Source organism: Petaurus breviceps, unplaced genomic scaffold, assembly GCF_028583685.1.
Source record: "Petaurus breviceps papuanus isolate PSGF00001 unplaced genomic scaffold, PetGlider_PUasm1.0 156, whole genome shotgun sequence".
Classification (NCBI taxonomy): Eukaryota; Metazoa; Chordata; class Mammalia; order Diprotodontia; family Petauridae; genus Petaurus; species Petaurus breviceps.
The window spans coordinates 7,122,734-7,138,556 of record NW_027185720.1 but is presented as its reverse complement, the minus strand read 5'-3'; the positions used below and the strand labels follow the sequence as shown (position 1 = coordinate 7,138,556).

Genomic DNA, 15,823 nt, shown 5'->3' with positions numbered 1-15,823 from the left:
ATTCATTTTGAGCATCAAAGAGGAAGATACGATCAAGACTGACCATGGGAGGGAGTCCCACAAGAAGCGAGGTCCCAGGTTCAAATCCTGGCTCTGGCCCCTACCCTCTCCCTGTGTGACCTTTCAGACCCACGACCAGAGTCTCTGCTTGCACACTGGCTTCACCAAATAACTTACTCCCTAAGGAGGCAGCCAATCCTGCTGCTGGGTCAGGCCTAGGCGTGTGGATGCCTGCTCTTCCCTCACGGTCCCTGGTCCTAGCTCCCCCTCAGGAAAGGGGATCCAATCAATCAATCAAAGCCTCCCTCCCACACAAGGGGTGCTCAGATACCTCAAGGAGAGCTGTGTCACGGACGGCGATGATCCTGTTGGCCCCAAAGTTCCACCAAGGCGGCTTCCAGACCTCCCCTGAGCACGTCATAAATCTATTCATTAATGTAGTCCTAGCACAGCCATCATCTACACAGCTGAAATGCTGTTGAGGGTTTTAGTTACGACACCCCAGACATTTCCCCACTCTGTTCACAACTATACTGCGAGAAGCTATGGAGAGCATGATCCCTCCACCCCTTACTAGGGGTAACAACCTCATCGAAAAAGGAAAATGAGGATTAGAGACCGCCTTAAGGTTCTGTTCCATGTAGGATCCTTACAATGCCCCTGGAAGGCAGGTGCTTTTACCACCACCCCCATTTTACAAATGCTGACACCCGGGCTGAGGGCAGCTAAATGAATTCTGTAGGATTAGCTGACCAGTAAGCATCTGGGGCAGGATTTGAAGCCAGGCCTTCCTCCTACCTCAGACATGGGGCCTGTCTTACTAGTGAACCCATTCTGGCTTCTAGTGATCACCACGTTTTTTTTTCTGAGTCTCACAAACCAGCCAGTTCATCACTTCTCGCAGAACTGAACGTTAAGCTTACTCAACTGCTCTTCCCAGAAGCCAACGTGTTCCCCACTTTAAAAGTCAGGACTGTTTCTCTTTTGACATTTTTCTTATTCTTCAGGATTTCTCAAAGAACCCCCCTAGTGATTCCTTAACGCAGGCCCTACATCCTTTCAGGCCCCTGGGAGCTTGGGGCAGTACCTGGAACACAGAAGGAATTTAAGAGCTACTTGTTGGCTGATGGAATTCCTCCAAGGGAGCGTGGGACCCCTGAACTGGCTCCATGCTTAGGCTGGGCCTCTATTCCTCCCTAAGGGTGGGGGCCCTCCCCTGCAGGTCATAGATGCACTGGGGCAAAGGACAGAAGAGGCTCTAGAGGCCTGCTGGCCCATGCTAGCTTTCCTAAGCAGCAAGGCCTTCCAGACGGGGGCCTTTTCCTTATCTGGAGAGAAAGGGGGGAAGAGAAAAGGGGAAAAGGGGAACAGGAAGAGAAAGAAGAGGAGGGAGAGAGACAGAGACAGAGACTGGGAATATGCATTTACTGAACACTTAACTGTCCACCAGGTGCTGTCCTAAGCACAAGGAACACATGTATAAGGGAAGAAGCCCTCAAGGGGCTTACATTCTAAACGGGGAAGACAGCATGGGGGAAAGACAGCATGGGGGAAAGAGGAGACATGGGGAGGTGAGGACACAGCAAAGAAGCCAGAAGACCTGGCGGGTGCTGCTGAGGGGGCCACCTGTCACAGCCTGCAGGGGAGGTGGGGAGTGTCTGGTGGAGACAGAAGGGCAGCCCAAGGGGAGGTGGTACAGCATGGGATGGCAGCTGAAAAGTCAGAGGCCCGGAGTTGAATCCTAGGTCTGCCACTTAGGTGCATGGCCTCAAGAAAATCTCTTCTCTCTGGGCCTCAGTCTCCTCACCCAGAAAATGGGGATAACCTTGCCTGCCCCCCAGAGCTGTGATAACAGAAGGAGGAATTAACTAAGCCCCAGGCAGCTGCTTTTCCTCTTCCTCCTTTGCCCAGCCACAAGATGTAAGTCAGTCATTAGGGATGGCCACGCCAAACATCCCTGTCTTAGCAATCATCAAGGCTCAAGCCCTCAAGGGCTCCAGGTCATCCCCTGGCGCTGCTGGTTCTTCCTCTCCCCAGATCTAGGGAGGCTCGTTTCCTCCTCTGCAAAGATGGAAGGGCGAGAATGCGTTACATCTGATGGATGAAGGCAGCATTTGATGGTGCCTGCGCCCGCTTGGGCCTTCCCCTCCAATAAAGGCCCAGCAGGATGCTGGACGCTGGCAGAGTCAGCGGCTAGGAGACGAACAGCCAGTCGGCTGGTTAGAACCTCCGAGAGGCTGAGGAGCCTGGCGATGAGCTTGGCTGGGAGGGGAGTCTGAGCTGGAGCCCCCCCACCCTTCCTGGGACAGTGGGCATCGGGTCCCCCTTTGGGGCAGAGAACCTGCCTCCATCCCTTACCAGCTGTGACTGTGGGCCCGAGCAAAATGGGGTCCCTGAGGTCTCTGGACACCTGGCAGTGTGTGGAGGGCAGTGGACAGAAGGCCGCCCCTCCCAGTCACAGGTGAGGCAGGGCCCCCCAAAACACAAACACTATTTCAATCAAGACACCTCAGCTTCCTGGTAGTGGATGATGCCAGCTGATGAGTTTTCCAACAGGAAAAGGGCCCACATCTGGTTTCTGCCTCTTCCTCCTTACCCATCTGGTTCCTTAATTTCAGCCCCTCCCCTGTCTGGCCAAAGTGCCCAACGCCCACAGGCTCTGCTGACCCACTGGCCTGGATCAGGCTCCAAGGCCCTCCTTCCCACCCAGGTGAGTCATGATTCTGGACCATAGACAGAGCTGGAAGGGGGGCTCAAGGCCCCCTAGGCCAAACCCATGGGGAGGGGGGATGAGAGCTGAGATTCTAAGCCAGGTTCTCACCTCTCCCAGAACACCAGGATCACTTCCCCCACCCCCTTTGCTTTTCTTTAAACCATTTTGATCACTGCAATTCAATATAATTGGTTCCTTTACAACAGTTTGTCTTCAGCACCTAACATCGTGGCTCAGAGAAGGGCTCCACAGGTTTTAGCCAACAGTTCAAGGTGGGCCAAGACATACAAAGGGGGTTACGAACCTCCTATCCCCTTCATTTCACAGATGAGGAAACTGAGGCCTGAAGGGCCCAGTGACCGAAGGTCAGATCCAAGGTCCCACTTTCCCTCCCCTGATTCAAGCTAGAGGTAAAGGCTGGTGGTATTGGCTGAGCTGTCAGTAAACACTTATTAACACATGACCAAAAGCGAGCTGGGCTGACAGACCCAGGGCTGAGGCCATTAAGTCCACCCCCACCTCATTTTAGAGAGAAGGAAATTGAAGCCAAAAAAAAGTGAAATTACTAGCCTAGTGTCACACAGGAGAGGCTGAATTCAAATCTGACTCCAAGCTCAGCACTCTGAAGCTGTCTCCTGGACTACAGGGGCAGGGCCTGGTCTTGACCTTTCTGCTGTAGAGTTCAAGGTAAGATTCCTCCACCTCCCTGCCCCCATTCAGCACAGCACCTGCCACCATCACCCCATCTGCACATTCCTAGTTATGTTTTTTGTCTCATCCCATCCCTTTGGAAGGAGCTGGCTTATCTCTGACCTCCAAAGACTATGAAAGGCAGGGATGGGGGGAAGGAGGAGCGAAGGTGGCCCATAGCTCAGGGTTCTGAAGGCCTAGGTTCTCTATTTAGGTCCATGTAAAGGAAAATTTCCCCATGATAGGAGCTGCCCAAAAGGGGGATGGTCTGCCTTGGAAAGTGGACAGCGAGTCTTCCAGGAGAGGCTGGATGTGCCCTTGATGGCATTGCTGAGGACAGAAAGTTCTGTTCTGAGGCTTTCCCATCATATGACCTGCCTTCAGTTTCCCCCTCTGTAAGATGAGGAAATAAGATTCCAAGGTCCCTCTGACATTCTCTGAGGGTCCCAAAAGCTCTCCTATTTCTGTGATTTTGTGAAGCTCTCAGGCAAGAATCTGCCCTTATCCCCCTGCCCACTGAAGCTTTAGGGGATTCTCCATCCAGCTTTTCCCACAAAAGGGGCAGGGGATGAGTTCTTCCATTTCACCAGGGGGTTCCAGACACAGTCAGAAGCTGCCGTCAGTGCCCTCTGCTCCAGGGGCACAGCAGGGCTGCTGCTCTCGCCGGCCCCTCTCCCCAGCCCAGTGCTGTTGAGACAACAACATTCCTTCCCCCTTAGAAACCAGAGGCGCCCAAGCATCTCCCGGAGCCCATTAGCCCGCACGTCTCTCCTCTGCCACGCTAACGAGCAGATAAACTCAGGTCAAGCAGTGATGGGTGGCTGCTTCGGGGCCAGAGCGGCTCGGCTGGGATGGATGGCGGTTGGCGGGCTGCATCTGGCAGGGGAGCGCCAGACGGACAAGGGCGGCATCACAAGGCACTGAATGGGAATTGTTTCACGTCACCAGGCCGCTGATGGCCAGACAAGCCCGGAGGCCCAAGTGAACAGACGGCCAAACTCTGGCCGAGGAAGGGGCCTCAGAGGCCACTCACCCCTTTTACACAGAAGGAAACTGAGACCCACCAGAACTGACTTAGAACTACAGGTACATGGGTCTAGAGTTGGAAAGGTCTCATTTTGCAGAGAGGGAAACTGAGGCCTGGGGAGGAAGGAACATGACGTGTGCAGGTCCACACAGGCAGAAAAGATCTGAAATGAGATTTGAGCTGGCTTTGGTCGGCCCCATAGAGCAGAAAGAACCAGGGAGGAAAGTCACAGAGCCTCGAATGACCATGAGCAAATCACGTCCCCTAAGTTTTCTCACCCGTAGAATGGGGAGGTTGAATGGATGACCCCGGGGAGTCCCCTCTGGGCCTCTACGTCTCCTCGGGGTCCAGAGTCAGACTGTCTGAGCTGAGCATGTCAGGAGACAGGGAAGGACAGCAGCTTCATCTAATCTAGTTAGCCCACCCAAACTCTGAGGCAGAAGTCTTTTCAGGGAGAACCAATCAATTAGCATCTATTAAGAGCCTACTATGTGCCAGGAAGACCAGAATTCAAGTCTGGTCACACCTTGGCCACTGTGATTTCTCTCTCCCTCTCCTGGTTCTTACTGCTCACCCCCGTTTTGGACGGCATCCTTCCACCTTCTTGTACATAAGTTAAGGTCAATACCACAATCACCCAAGAATCCAAACTGTGGGTGCCCCACAGGGCAATGGAATGCCAGAGAGTGGGTGTGAGTCAGCAGCAGAATATATATGCATAAATACATTTTACATCAACTTCGTCTGTCCCATTTTTAAGGAATTCTGTCCCATGAGTAAAAATTAGTGCAATACACCAGACCAGGGGCTCTTAACCCTCCTTGGTGACCTGGATCCCTTGGGCAGTTCTCTTTACCCCACATCTAGGCCTTGAGTTGGGAGACCAGGGTTCAAACTCCAGCTCTGACACTTGCCATACATCAGTCAGTCAATGAACAAGCAACTGGAAACTTCCTCTACGTGTGACCTGGGGCAAGCCACATGGTGCAAACATGCCCACTGCCACTCAGGACTCCCAAACTCAGGATCTCTGCAGGCCTCAGCTTCCCTGGGGGTGTGCCGTGACACCTGGCTCCATGTTCCATTCACTTATCCTGGTACCTGGCCTCTGTTTCCTCATCTATAAAATAGGGGTAATAATACTTGCTATTTTCACAGTCAGGAAGGGTGGGCAGCTGCTGCCCATGATCCTGACAAGGGCACCTGTCCCAAGGAGGCAGTCTGTACCCAGAGCAGGAAAGCAAAGATGGCCCAGGCTTCAGAGGTGGCCTTCATACTGAAGAACTGAAGGCATCACCAGCAGGGAGGCAGGAGAGTTAGGAGAGGACTGCAAGGATCCTTTCAGAGCTCTTCCCAATTCTCTCAGGAAGGCCTATGTCAAAAGTAGCAGAAGGCTGGCAGTCAGAGACTGTAGGACCCTGACACACACATACAACTGACTGTACAAGTTATATTGATGCCTCATCATGGGCTGAAGGCAACACCCAGGCTCTTAAAAGCTAGACCAGTGAAATGCAATCTCCCAAAACAAGGAAGGACTAGAGTATTGGCTGGGGCACACTCTAGGGGTCTTCTGTCCAATGACCAGACCAGCTAGGCAAATGCCAGGCTCGTCCCCAGCTCGAACAGGCAAGGAATGTTTTAGCCACGGCAGTCCATGGACACATAATGCATTAAGTAAATGCAAATTATTATTGCGGTAAAATGAATGTCAAGCATTCATATCTCAGCTCTAGTTTTCCTGTTGTGGTTGGAAAATTCCTTTAATGAGTAGAGTTATAATTCTGGAGTATGATGAAAATTAGGCTAGGTTCTGGCCCATGGCCTGCTGGGTAGGGGAACAATCCACAGGGCTATGCCTGATGGGAGCCACGGTCCCCCACAAGCAGTCTGATATCGGGGGGGTCTTCGTAGAGTCTTCCTGTCTCTTCAAAAGTAGAGAAAAGGATGCTTCAACCTCCCTAGTACTGAAGGAGTTTACCCTGACTGCTCCTACAACAGCAGTTATTTTTAGCTGGTCCTACATCAGACTGAGCTCTGGGTCAAGGCTCTTGCAATTGGGAGGGCCCTAAAAAATTCATCACTTGGAGGGCTCAGGTAATCACCGGTGGAGAGAAAGTTTATACTCTCCTTCACAGATTTCGTGAGAGCTGTTGTGAACCTCTGAGGTCCTGGGTTTACCCAGGACAAGATCACCGGAGCGGTTTGGGCCCCTAACCCTGCTCTGGCACATGGGCTACCCTCCCATGCCTCGGTAAACCATGCAGCCTCCCCTGGATTTCTACCCCTCTCCCACCCTCACCCCCCAATCTGATTCTCTAATTTGTTCTCACCATCTGATGAGCATAACTGAAAACTCTCAACTCAAGCCTCTATTCTTTGGGGACAGGCTGGGTCTTTCTTTTCACACCGGAAAAGCAATGGCCACTCACAGACCCAGTCCACCTGCTCCGTTTCCAATCTGGACTGGTGTACCCTTCTGATGTCGGTGCAAATACCCCTCAGTGTAGCCCACTGCATCTTAGAACTCCGCTGAAGGCGGCATTGTGCCTGACTCCATGTTTAATTCATTTATCCTGGTACCTACCTACATTCTTATCGTGTGGTGCGATGGAAAGAGGACTGGACTTGGAGTCGAATCTGGGATCTGCTGTGTGACCCCCAGTAACTAGTGACTTTACCTCCCAGGCCCTGGGTTTCCACATCTGTTAAATGAGCTCTGACATCCCATGATGCTACGGGAAGGGGCAGGGGCATAGTGGGCTTAGAAATGCAGGGCACAGGTTACCACCTCCAACCCTTTTTAGGATTGCTAACAATCTCCTTGGGATTTATTAAAGCTTCAAGTTTATCGACAGGGCCCTGGAGCTAAACACCAAGGACCAAAAGAAGATGAAAGAAATTTGCTTCCCAGGCTAAATATCACGGGAGCCTAGGTGAGGTCTGTGTGCAGGTGGAGTGGCTGAAAACAAGATCGTGATGGTACCTGAAGGGCCCTTTTGTACTGGGCATGATGCTGATCAGCCCAAGGTACATTGGCTGGACTGTTTAAGAGAAGGGAGGTAATCTTCCCTTTGAGGGAGAAGAAACCAGCTGCAGAGAAGAGTCTGACCAACTCTGGAGGTAACAAGCAGCACTTGCAGGGGCACAGAACTGGGGCAGATGGTGCTTGGACCCAACCTAAGGGGCATGAGCTGTGGAGGGAGGTAGGAACCTGGGATAGGCTATACCCCACTGGTTGGGGGAGGCAGGGGTTTCCTGAGTCATTCACTTTGTTATTCTGTTGATAGAAAGACAACACACCCGATGGGGGTTCGAATCACCATGTATAACTACAATCCCCAGAACATTCTGCCTTAAGCTTGGGATGAAGCAAAGGTTCCCAAGGTCATATGGGACCCCAGCTACACTATAAACTGAATTAAAAGGAGAGGGAGGATCTCCTGGTTCCATTTCCTGGCTCCCACAGAGAAGCTGAGCCCCCATGCCCAGGGGAATCCCAGGGGATCTGACTTCTTCATGGCTGCTATTGCACTCAGGAATCTCCCAGATGGTCAGCTCTGCTCAGAATCCAACCCACCAGCTTCACACTCATCCCTCAGAGCTGTTGTCCAGGCACTGGAAGTTGATACCCCTTTGTTTTAATAAACAAAAAGTATTTCTTGGGGACTTTATTGTCAGAGAGCAGGAAGAATGGATGGGGTTTCTATTCAATACCCCTGATCCAAAAGCCTAAGTCAAGGACAGTATAGGAAGGAACCCTGGTTCTGGGGCTAGCATCTTGACTCAGGTCCTTTACTAACTGTATGACCCTGGGTGAGTGCCTTCCCCTACTAAGGGGTAAGGATTCAAAGCTCGGAGGAAACTTAGGAACGCCTCCATTCTACAGGAGACGAAACTGAGGGCCAGATCTGGCCACAGCAGCATATGGACGAAATAGCAGAGATTTGGACTCCAAATCAGGTGGTCTGTCTCCAAACCCTCAGCTGTTCTGACAACGACTCCAACATGCTGTTTAAGGCCCTCTCAGGTACACTTCCAGCTCCTGATTCTATGAAAGCCCCCTATGGCGCCCCTGGGAAACCTCCCCTGCCCTCCCTCCCTCCCCACCTGCACTTCCCAGCCTCCAGGAGCCTGGGTCAGCTTTGTCCTCAGACGCCATCCCCAGCTCCCAGAATCTCAATCTCAGTCTCTCTCTCTGTCTCCTCTCCCCCCCCCCCCTTCTCTTTTGTCTCTCTCTCTCCCTCCTCCTTCTCTTCTCTCCCCTTTCCCCCTTCTCTCACACACACTCATTCTCCCTCTCACACCCATACACCCTCTCTCTTACACACACTTTCTCCTTCTCTCTCTCTCCCTCCTCTTTCTCTTCTCTCCCCCTCCTTCTCTCTCTCACACACACTCACATTCTCTCTCACACCCATACTCCCTCTCCCCCCCCCCCCCCATCTCTCTCTCCCTCTCTCTTTCTCTCTTTCTTCTCTCTCTCTCTCTCTCTCTGCCCTACTTTAAAGATTTCCTGAGCTTGCTGAACAAGAGATAAGCAGCCACTAGGGTAGGATGATGGGAAAATACCTTCACCCCTCTTAGATTTTAATTCTCATTCTCAGATTATTGTTATCGTGATTACTGTGATTAATTATCATTAATCTAATTTTCAGGGAACAGGCTTGGCCTCCTCATCTACCATCCACCCACCCACCCACCTACACACACGTCCTCCCCAGAATGTACATGTGACACTAACAGGCTTTTCTTCCCTTCCCCCCTCCCCTCAATAGCATCCTTCCACACAGCACTGAAGCCCAGACACACCCAAGGATGCCTGTGTGGGGCCTCGCCCTTCGGGAGGCGAGCCCCCACCCCCTGGTCTCCCCCGAGCTCAAGCGCACTTCCACATACACCCTTCACCACTGGGTCTGCAGAGCTAGCAGAGAAGGCAGGACCCTGCATCCAGCCGGTCAAGCTCACACACAGCACCTGAGTGCCCACCGAGGGGCCAAGGGGAAGCCAGAGACAGTCCACGCCCGGAGGGACCCTGCAGTGCATGCCCCTGGCTCTCGCTTCTCTGCTATGAATGGGGAAAACACACAGGGAGTCCCTAGGGGACAGCGTCAGGCAATGGAGTCGAGCGCCAACATTAACTTGTGTTTACACTTTTGAGAACCAGCACGATCTTTGGCTGAGTCCCTCCCCTACGCACATGTATACCCTTCACCTGGGTTGATTGCAACCCCTTTGTGCACTCCTCACCTTCCCTTTCAGCTTGGCAGGACCCAGCAGAAGGCAAGGTCCACTGGCAAAGCCCTCAAGGCCCCAGGCCCACACCACACCAGGGGGAAGCACCAGAAAAAGGCTTTAAAGGGAGGCGCCCAATGGCAGGACAAAGATTTATAAATCACCTACTGTGTGCAGACACTGGTGCTATCACCTACTGTGCACTGGGAATGCCCCCCCCCCCACCAGGCCCTGCCCTCATAGAGCTCACAATCTGACCAGGACCCAGTGTCCTTATCTGTGAAAGGGGAAGACTCTGCCTTTGCCTCATACAGCTGACAGGAGGTGTCCAGAGAAGCTCAAGAGGGAGTGTGAGAGAAAGGACGTGCCTACTGTGCGCAGGCTACACGAAGGGCCTTACAAATGGCCAGACAAGGGCATTGCCTCTTCTGGAGCATCAGAAAAAAGGGCAGGTGTGGGAAGGAAGCAGCAATCCACCCTGGGTAACACCAATAACGAATAATGATGATGATGGTGACCCCCAACGATGTGCCAAGGAAGGTAGTGAGCTCACCATCGCATTCTGTGTGACAGAGACAGTAAGGACCCCAGTGCCACAGAGGCTGACGCCTTCAATGCCATAAGCCAAGCTCTGGACAAGTGCCAGCAGACGCCGTGTTGCTTCGGCTTTGCTGGGCGGCAAGCTGGGTGGGCAGAGGACACATGTGGAGGGAAGACTGAAGTCTTAAGTGTCACAGGAAGTGGGCAGGCAGGCGTCCTGGCTGTGGGAGTGTCCCTCCAGGGGCTGCTGGGGCCAGCTGCCTCGGCTCAGGAGCTGCTTGGCCGTTCTCAAGAGGCCAGGCCTGACCCCAGTCCAGAGCCCCCTTCACCTCCAGCCAGCACCGGGTTTACCTGCCAGGCCTGTGTCTAATCAATGGCATCATCGCCCCGCCCCAGCTGAACATTCTTAGGCTTAGCGAGACTCTGGGACAGGCCAGCACAGGCCTAGGGGGCCTGGCACAAAGTTGGTTCCTGGAAGCCTTGTGCCAGCCTGTGTTCTCCAGACTGAACTGAGTCACTGAGACACCTGAAACTCCAGGATGAACCCCCAGGCCGGGGGGGTCCAGGGAGACCCCCAGGAAGAAGCCCAAGGCTAGCTAGGTGGCCCTGATTCCTCTTCCTGCTTGGGGCGACTGCCCCCAGGGCCCGGCACCAGACAAATCCCTTGGCCCACGAGCTGACGGGAGCCAGGGGAGGGCACCGGGAGCCCTGGGCACTGGCACTGCTCCCCTCATCCTGGTCCTCCCTCCACAGACCACCCCCGCTCTCCTTACCTGTTGGTGGCCCCCGGCAGGGCTGGACCCATGGTTCGGGAAGATGCTGGGCCCCACTCCTGGGCCCCGCCCTGGTTTCCCCTCTGGGTGTATATTTGCATATGCTAATTACGAGAGCATCCTTCCTCCCCTCTGTGCTCCCTCATTTAGGGGGAACAGGGCTGGATCTGACTATACCTGTAGCAGGCTGATGTCACACCGAGCTATTTCCAGGCTCGTTGCCATGGAAACCACAAGGCCTCAGCATCACTTAGGAGTTCAATATATAATTTACTTACTTCCCTTCCCCCCCCCCAAATCCCTCCCTTCACCCCAAAGCAGAAGCCAGGGCTAAAGCAGACCGCGCTGGCCCGGCCCTCCCAGGCCCGGCCTTTGAAGAGCCACAGGAAGACAGGAGGAGGGAGGGAGAAGAAAAGCCTTGAGGATAATGGGAAATCCATTTCCAAAGGAGGGGGAGCAAGGAGCCAGCCCATTAAGGGGAAGGAAAGAGGTAGACATGAGAAGACAGCTTCAGAGCCGGTCACGGGCAGGCTGGCACGAGAGACTCTGGAACAGGGCGGCTGCCCCCTCCTCACTCCCGCCCACCCAGGCTGCCTGGCCCCCCAAGCGCAAGCGCCCAGCAAGGAGGGCAGGGAGGAGGGCTTGGTCCTCCCCTCCAGGTGACCAGCCAGCGGGAGGGCCCACACATACCCCCTTCCACACACGGGGACAAGGGGGCACAGACAGGCCAACTGAGAGACCTGGGCAGGTCCCCTGGCTCCTAACCAAGCACATCTTTTCTATTACATAATATCTGCCCTGCCCATGCCCTGTTCTATGGCCCCTCTCAACTCTGAAATCCCGTTCTAAACTCCCTCCCTAGTCCTGACCTTCCCTGCTCTAAACTTCTTCCTAGCTCTGACATCCCCTGTTCTAAGCACCCTCTCCACCATGAACTTCCCTGTTCTCAGCTCTCTCCTAGCCCTGATATCCCCTGTTCTCAGGCCCCTCCCAGCTCTGACATGCCCTGTTCCAAGGACCCTCCCCACCTGCCACAATCTAAGTTCTAGGACCCTCCCAAGGTCTTCGTCCTAACGAGGCTCAGAGCGTGCACAGGGGCTCATGTTACCCCCATTTCACAGATAAAGAGGCCAAACCCCAGAGAAGTCGCGGGGCTTGCCCAGGACCACCCAGCTGGTATATGTGAGCAGCAGCGTCTGACCACGGGCCCTCTCAACCCCACAGGCCAAAGGGCGGGCAGTGACCGAGCAGTGGGGCCAGTGCTGGAATGGCTCTGCCCAGAGGCAGCAATCACTGATGCATCCCAGGACAGAAACCAATCAGCAAACATTTGCCCATGCCCCTGTGCCTGAGGCTCCCTGCCCCTGCAGCTGAGATGGACAGATGCCCCTTGCTGCGTGGATGCCCCTGCTGTGCGGAGAGCCCGGCTGTGAGATGCTCTCCTCCCAAACACAAGAGAAAACCACCCAAGACTCCCTGAGAGAGAGTGCGTCCCCTCCCCCATTATCAATGCCGAGCCAGGCAGAAAGCGGGGAGTGGGATGCTGGCCAAGGGCGCCTGACAGTGCCATGGAGAAGGGCCAGCACTGAGGACAAATGAAAGAGAGCTTCCTGCCTGTGAGAGCTCTGGCCTCCAGCAGCCCCCACCCTCCCTGAAGGAACTCACCGTTCTTTACCTGCACTATGTTTCCTCGAGGCATTCATGTGGCCAGATGGTGCAGGGCCTGGAGTCAGGAAGAGCCGAGTTCAAATCCAGCTTCGGACTCTTGCCAGCCACGTGACCCTGGACAAGTCATTCTACCCTGCTTGCCTCAGTTTCCCCATCTGTAAAATGAGCTGGAGAAGGAAATGGCAAACTGCTCTAGTATCTTTGCCAAGAAATCCCCAAATGGGCACATGGAGGGTCAGACAGGACTGAGAAATGACTGAACAACCCCCCAAGTCAACATGTCCTCAGAATGCCGGCTGCTTGAGGGCAGGTTCCATACGCATTACTTACTCAGACACACACACACACTCCCACACCCAGGTTTCCTTCTTGGCTCTCTCTCCAGGGCCTGGAGCTTCCTCCAGAGACCTCTCCTTTCAGAGGTTACCGTGCCAACTTCATTAAGAATCTCCTTCATGAAATCTGTAATTACTAAGCAGAACTCTGCCCCACCATTCACACGATAAAAACCAAGTGGATGAAGAGTCGATCATTTAGGCCGTGCATGTGTCTTGGAAAGACACTGAGTTGGGCCCTAAATGGCTTCTCCATAAAACAGACCCACTGTCTTTTTACACTAATATGATTCTGCTGAGGCCGTGCAGCTAAGGACCGTGGGATGCCACCATCTCTAAGGAATCATAGCTGCAGCCAACAAACAAGGGGGAGTTTCATGGCACGTGTGTGAAAACCCCTAGTACCAGAGAAGTCTGAGTGCAAAAGGGCTAGTCATGTGGTGTGGGGGGTGACAAAAGGACAGAACCTGCCCCCCACCCCCACCCCGGGGCAGCAGCATCATCGATCTGGAGCCAGAAGTCCAATGCCCTCATTTTACAGGGTGGGAGACTGAGACACGGCAGGGTTCAGAGCTGAACTCAGGTCTCCCTGACTCTAAGCCCGGCATTCTGTGCAGCGTCCACCCCCTCGCTGCTCCTAAGGGTCCCCTGAAATGCTCTGTGGGAGCATTAAAGGAGGGCATGAGCAGAAAGATGCTGAGGGTGACAGCCAGGACTGGGTGCCCACCATGTGCTAGGCCCTGAGTCAGGCACAGATGACATAGCATTCGAGGCTCTGCCCTCAGGTCATTCCACACCACCCCACATGAGTGCCCCCGCCAGACCTTCAGTAGCCTGCGGAGCCTGGCTCCACGTGCCGGCACAGCGGGGGCACACCCAAGTCCACACAATTCCCAACTCCCCTTCAATGCAGGCGGCGCCACCAAGGACACGGCAGGAAGGCCCTCATATAACATTACGGCTGGAATTTAAATACACGGGAGTGAGGCAGCTCAAACTTACAGGTCCCAGAGCAGCTGTAAAAGCTGCACAAGCCATTCAGGAGAGAGCTGGGGGAGGGGGTGCCAGGGGCCACCTCCTGCTCGGTCCTGATCCACAGGCACCGGCCTGGGCCTCCAGAGCCTTGCTGCTGACCTCGGGCCCCAGCTGAGAGGGAGGGAAACGTGGCCCAAAGTACCCCAAGCCAGAGTGTGTGCAGAATAGGAACGGAGGGCCCTTTGGGCTTCACCTTATGCGCCCCACTCTGGGACACAGTGTCCTCAGAGGTAAAGCCTGGAGGCTGGAACTCATGCCTGTAAGGCCCCTTCCAGCCCCAACACCCCCTGCTCTAAGTCTCTCCCAGCCCTGACACCCCCTGTCCTCAGGCCCCCCCAGCCTTGACATCCCCTGTTCTAAGTTCCCTCCCTGCTTTTCCCACTCTAAGCTCTTTCTCAGGCCCCAACCCCCCGATGGTGAATCATACCATCTCGTCTCCCCATAACGGGATCTCCAAGGCAAGCATAGTTAGGACTGTCCTAAAAACCTACCCCGCCGCTCCCTCCATTTCTGGGGCACCCGTCACCCCAGGGCCTGCTCATCCAGAGCAGCAGCCGAGCTAAAATCAGCCACCCAGGAAGGTGAGCACCGCACCCCTCCCCTTGAGGTCACTCTCCTGGTGGAGGCCGAGGGGGGAGAGATGTCAGACTATGAGACGGGGAGACACAAGTTAGTGTGACCAGAGGGTGTGCCAGCTGCCACAAGACCAGGGCCACCCCAAGGCAGAGGTGACTGTTACCCGGGATAGTCCTGGGGCCCCTGAGCAGGGCCTCGAATGCCACGCAGAAAGAGTAACTCGAAAGGAAACAGAGGGATTGCAGACTTCTGACGTGACCCGGTCCACGCAGAGCCTGCTTTATCATGTGCCAAGGACAGGCCTGCATCAGACCCCCACTGCTGAGCAGGCTGCCAGGGGTTCACAAGAGTCTGAGAGTCTGGGTTCAAATCCCACCGCCTGTGGGACCTCAGGCCACTCTCTTCACTTCACGGGGCCTCCTCAGCTCTCATGCAACAGCTGTCCCCCCACCCCCAGCTGGGCACGCCACAGCAGCTGAGGCCTTCCATCTCCTGTACAGCCTAGCCTGACTCCTCCATCTTCTCCTGGAGCCAGAGAGGCATGCGGAGGGCATTCAGGGGCTCTGTTCCAAGCTGGAGGTCCAAGGAGGAGCCTCCCCTCTGACCCTCCCAGGGCACCTGCAGCAACCAGTCAGGGCCCGTGCACAGACCCAGGCAGGTCCCCAGCAGAGGGGGTGCCCACCTGCACTACCCGGGGCCAGCGGCTTTACCTGTGCACAAACCCCAATGGGTCCCCGCCGGAGGGGGTACCAAGCACCTGCTGACCAGGCCCCAGAGCAGTGGCTCTGGCCAGCAACAGCCTCGGTCAGCCCAGACCTGGACACAGAGCTCCCTCTGTGACTGGTCTCAATGAGCGGCGGCTCTGAGACACGGGGCCACAGGATGGCACCTGTAAGCCCTCTCCCCCTTCCACATCGAGGCTGAGCCTCACTCAGCCCCCAGGCCATCTCTGATCGGACCCTTTCCCTTCCCTTCTTTTCCTTTCCCTTTCCCTTGCCCAGGGCAGCCTCTGGACAGCCGCCCCAGCCTGAGCACGTCCCTCCCGGGCTCAAGAAGCTTCCCACCCTCCTGATGCCCACCTTTGACTGCCTGGACGGCTCTCCCTGATGCTGCTGTCCTTCTCTGCCTTGCCCACTGACTCCTCGCTGTTCCTCTCCCACCAGATGCCCCTTGGGGTTTCTGGAGACCCTATTCCCACCTTCCCCCAGTCCCCAGGCCACACCGTCCCAGT

The 15,823-nt window shown here is 54.9% G+C and overlaps 3 protein-coding genes across 5 annotated transcripts in view; all 3 read right to left on the bottom strand.

Annotated features, from left to right (window-relative positions):
• Positions 1 to 12,782, bottom strand: part of TCF20 (transcription factor 20) — a 143,165-nt gene extending 130,383 nt beyond the window's left edge. For all 3 annotated transcript variants that reach the window (XM_069081970.1, XM_069081971.1, XM_069081974.1), the window contains exon 1: positions 12,654 to 12,782. In XM_069081970.1, the coding sequence (XP_068938071.1) occupies positions 12,654 to 12,677 (24 nt within the window). In that variant the 5' untranslated portion in view covers positions 12,678 to 12,782. The remainder of the gene's footprint in view (positions 1 to 12,653) is intronic.
• The window catches only part of NAGA (alpha-N-acetylgalactosaminidase), a 321,568-nt gene that overhangs the window by 184,483 nt on the left and 121,262 nt on the right, over positions 1 to 15,823 (bottom strand). The gene's annotated exons all lie outside the window — the stretch shown is intronic.
• The window catches only part of NDUFA6 (NADH:ubiquinone oxidoreductase subunit A6), a 303,722-nt gene that overhangs the window by 166,637 nt on the left and 121,262 nt on the right, over positions 1 to 15,823 (bottom strand). The window lies entirely within an intron of this gene.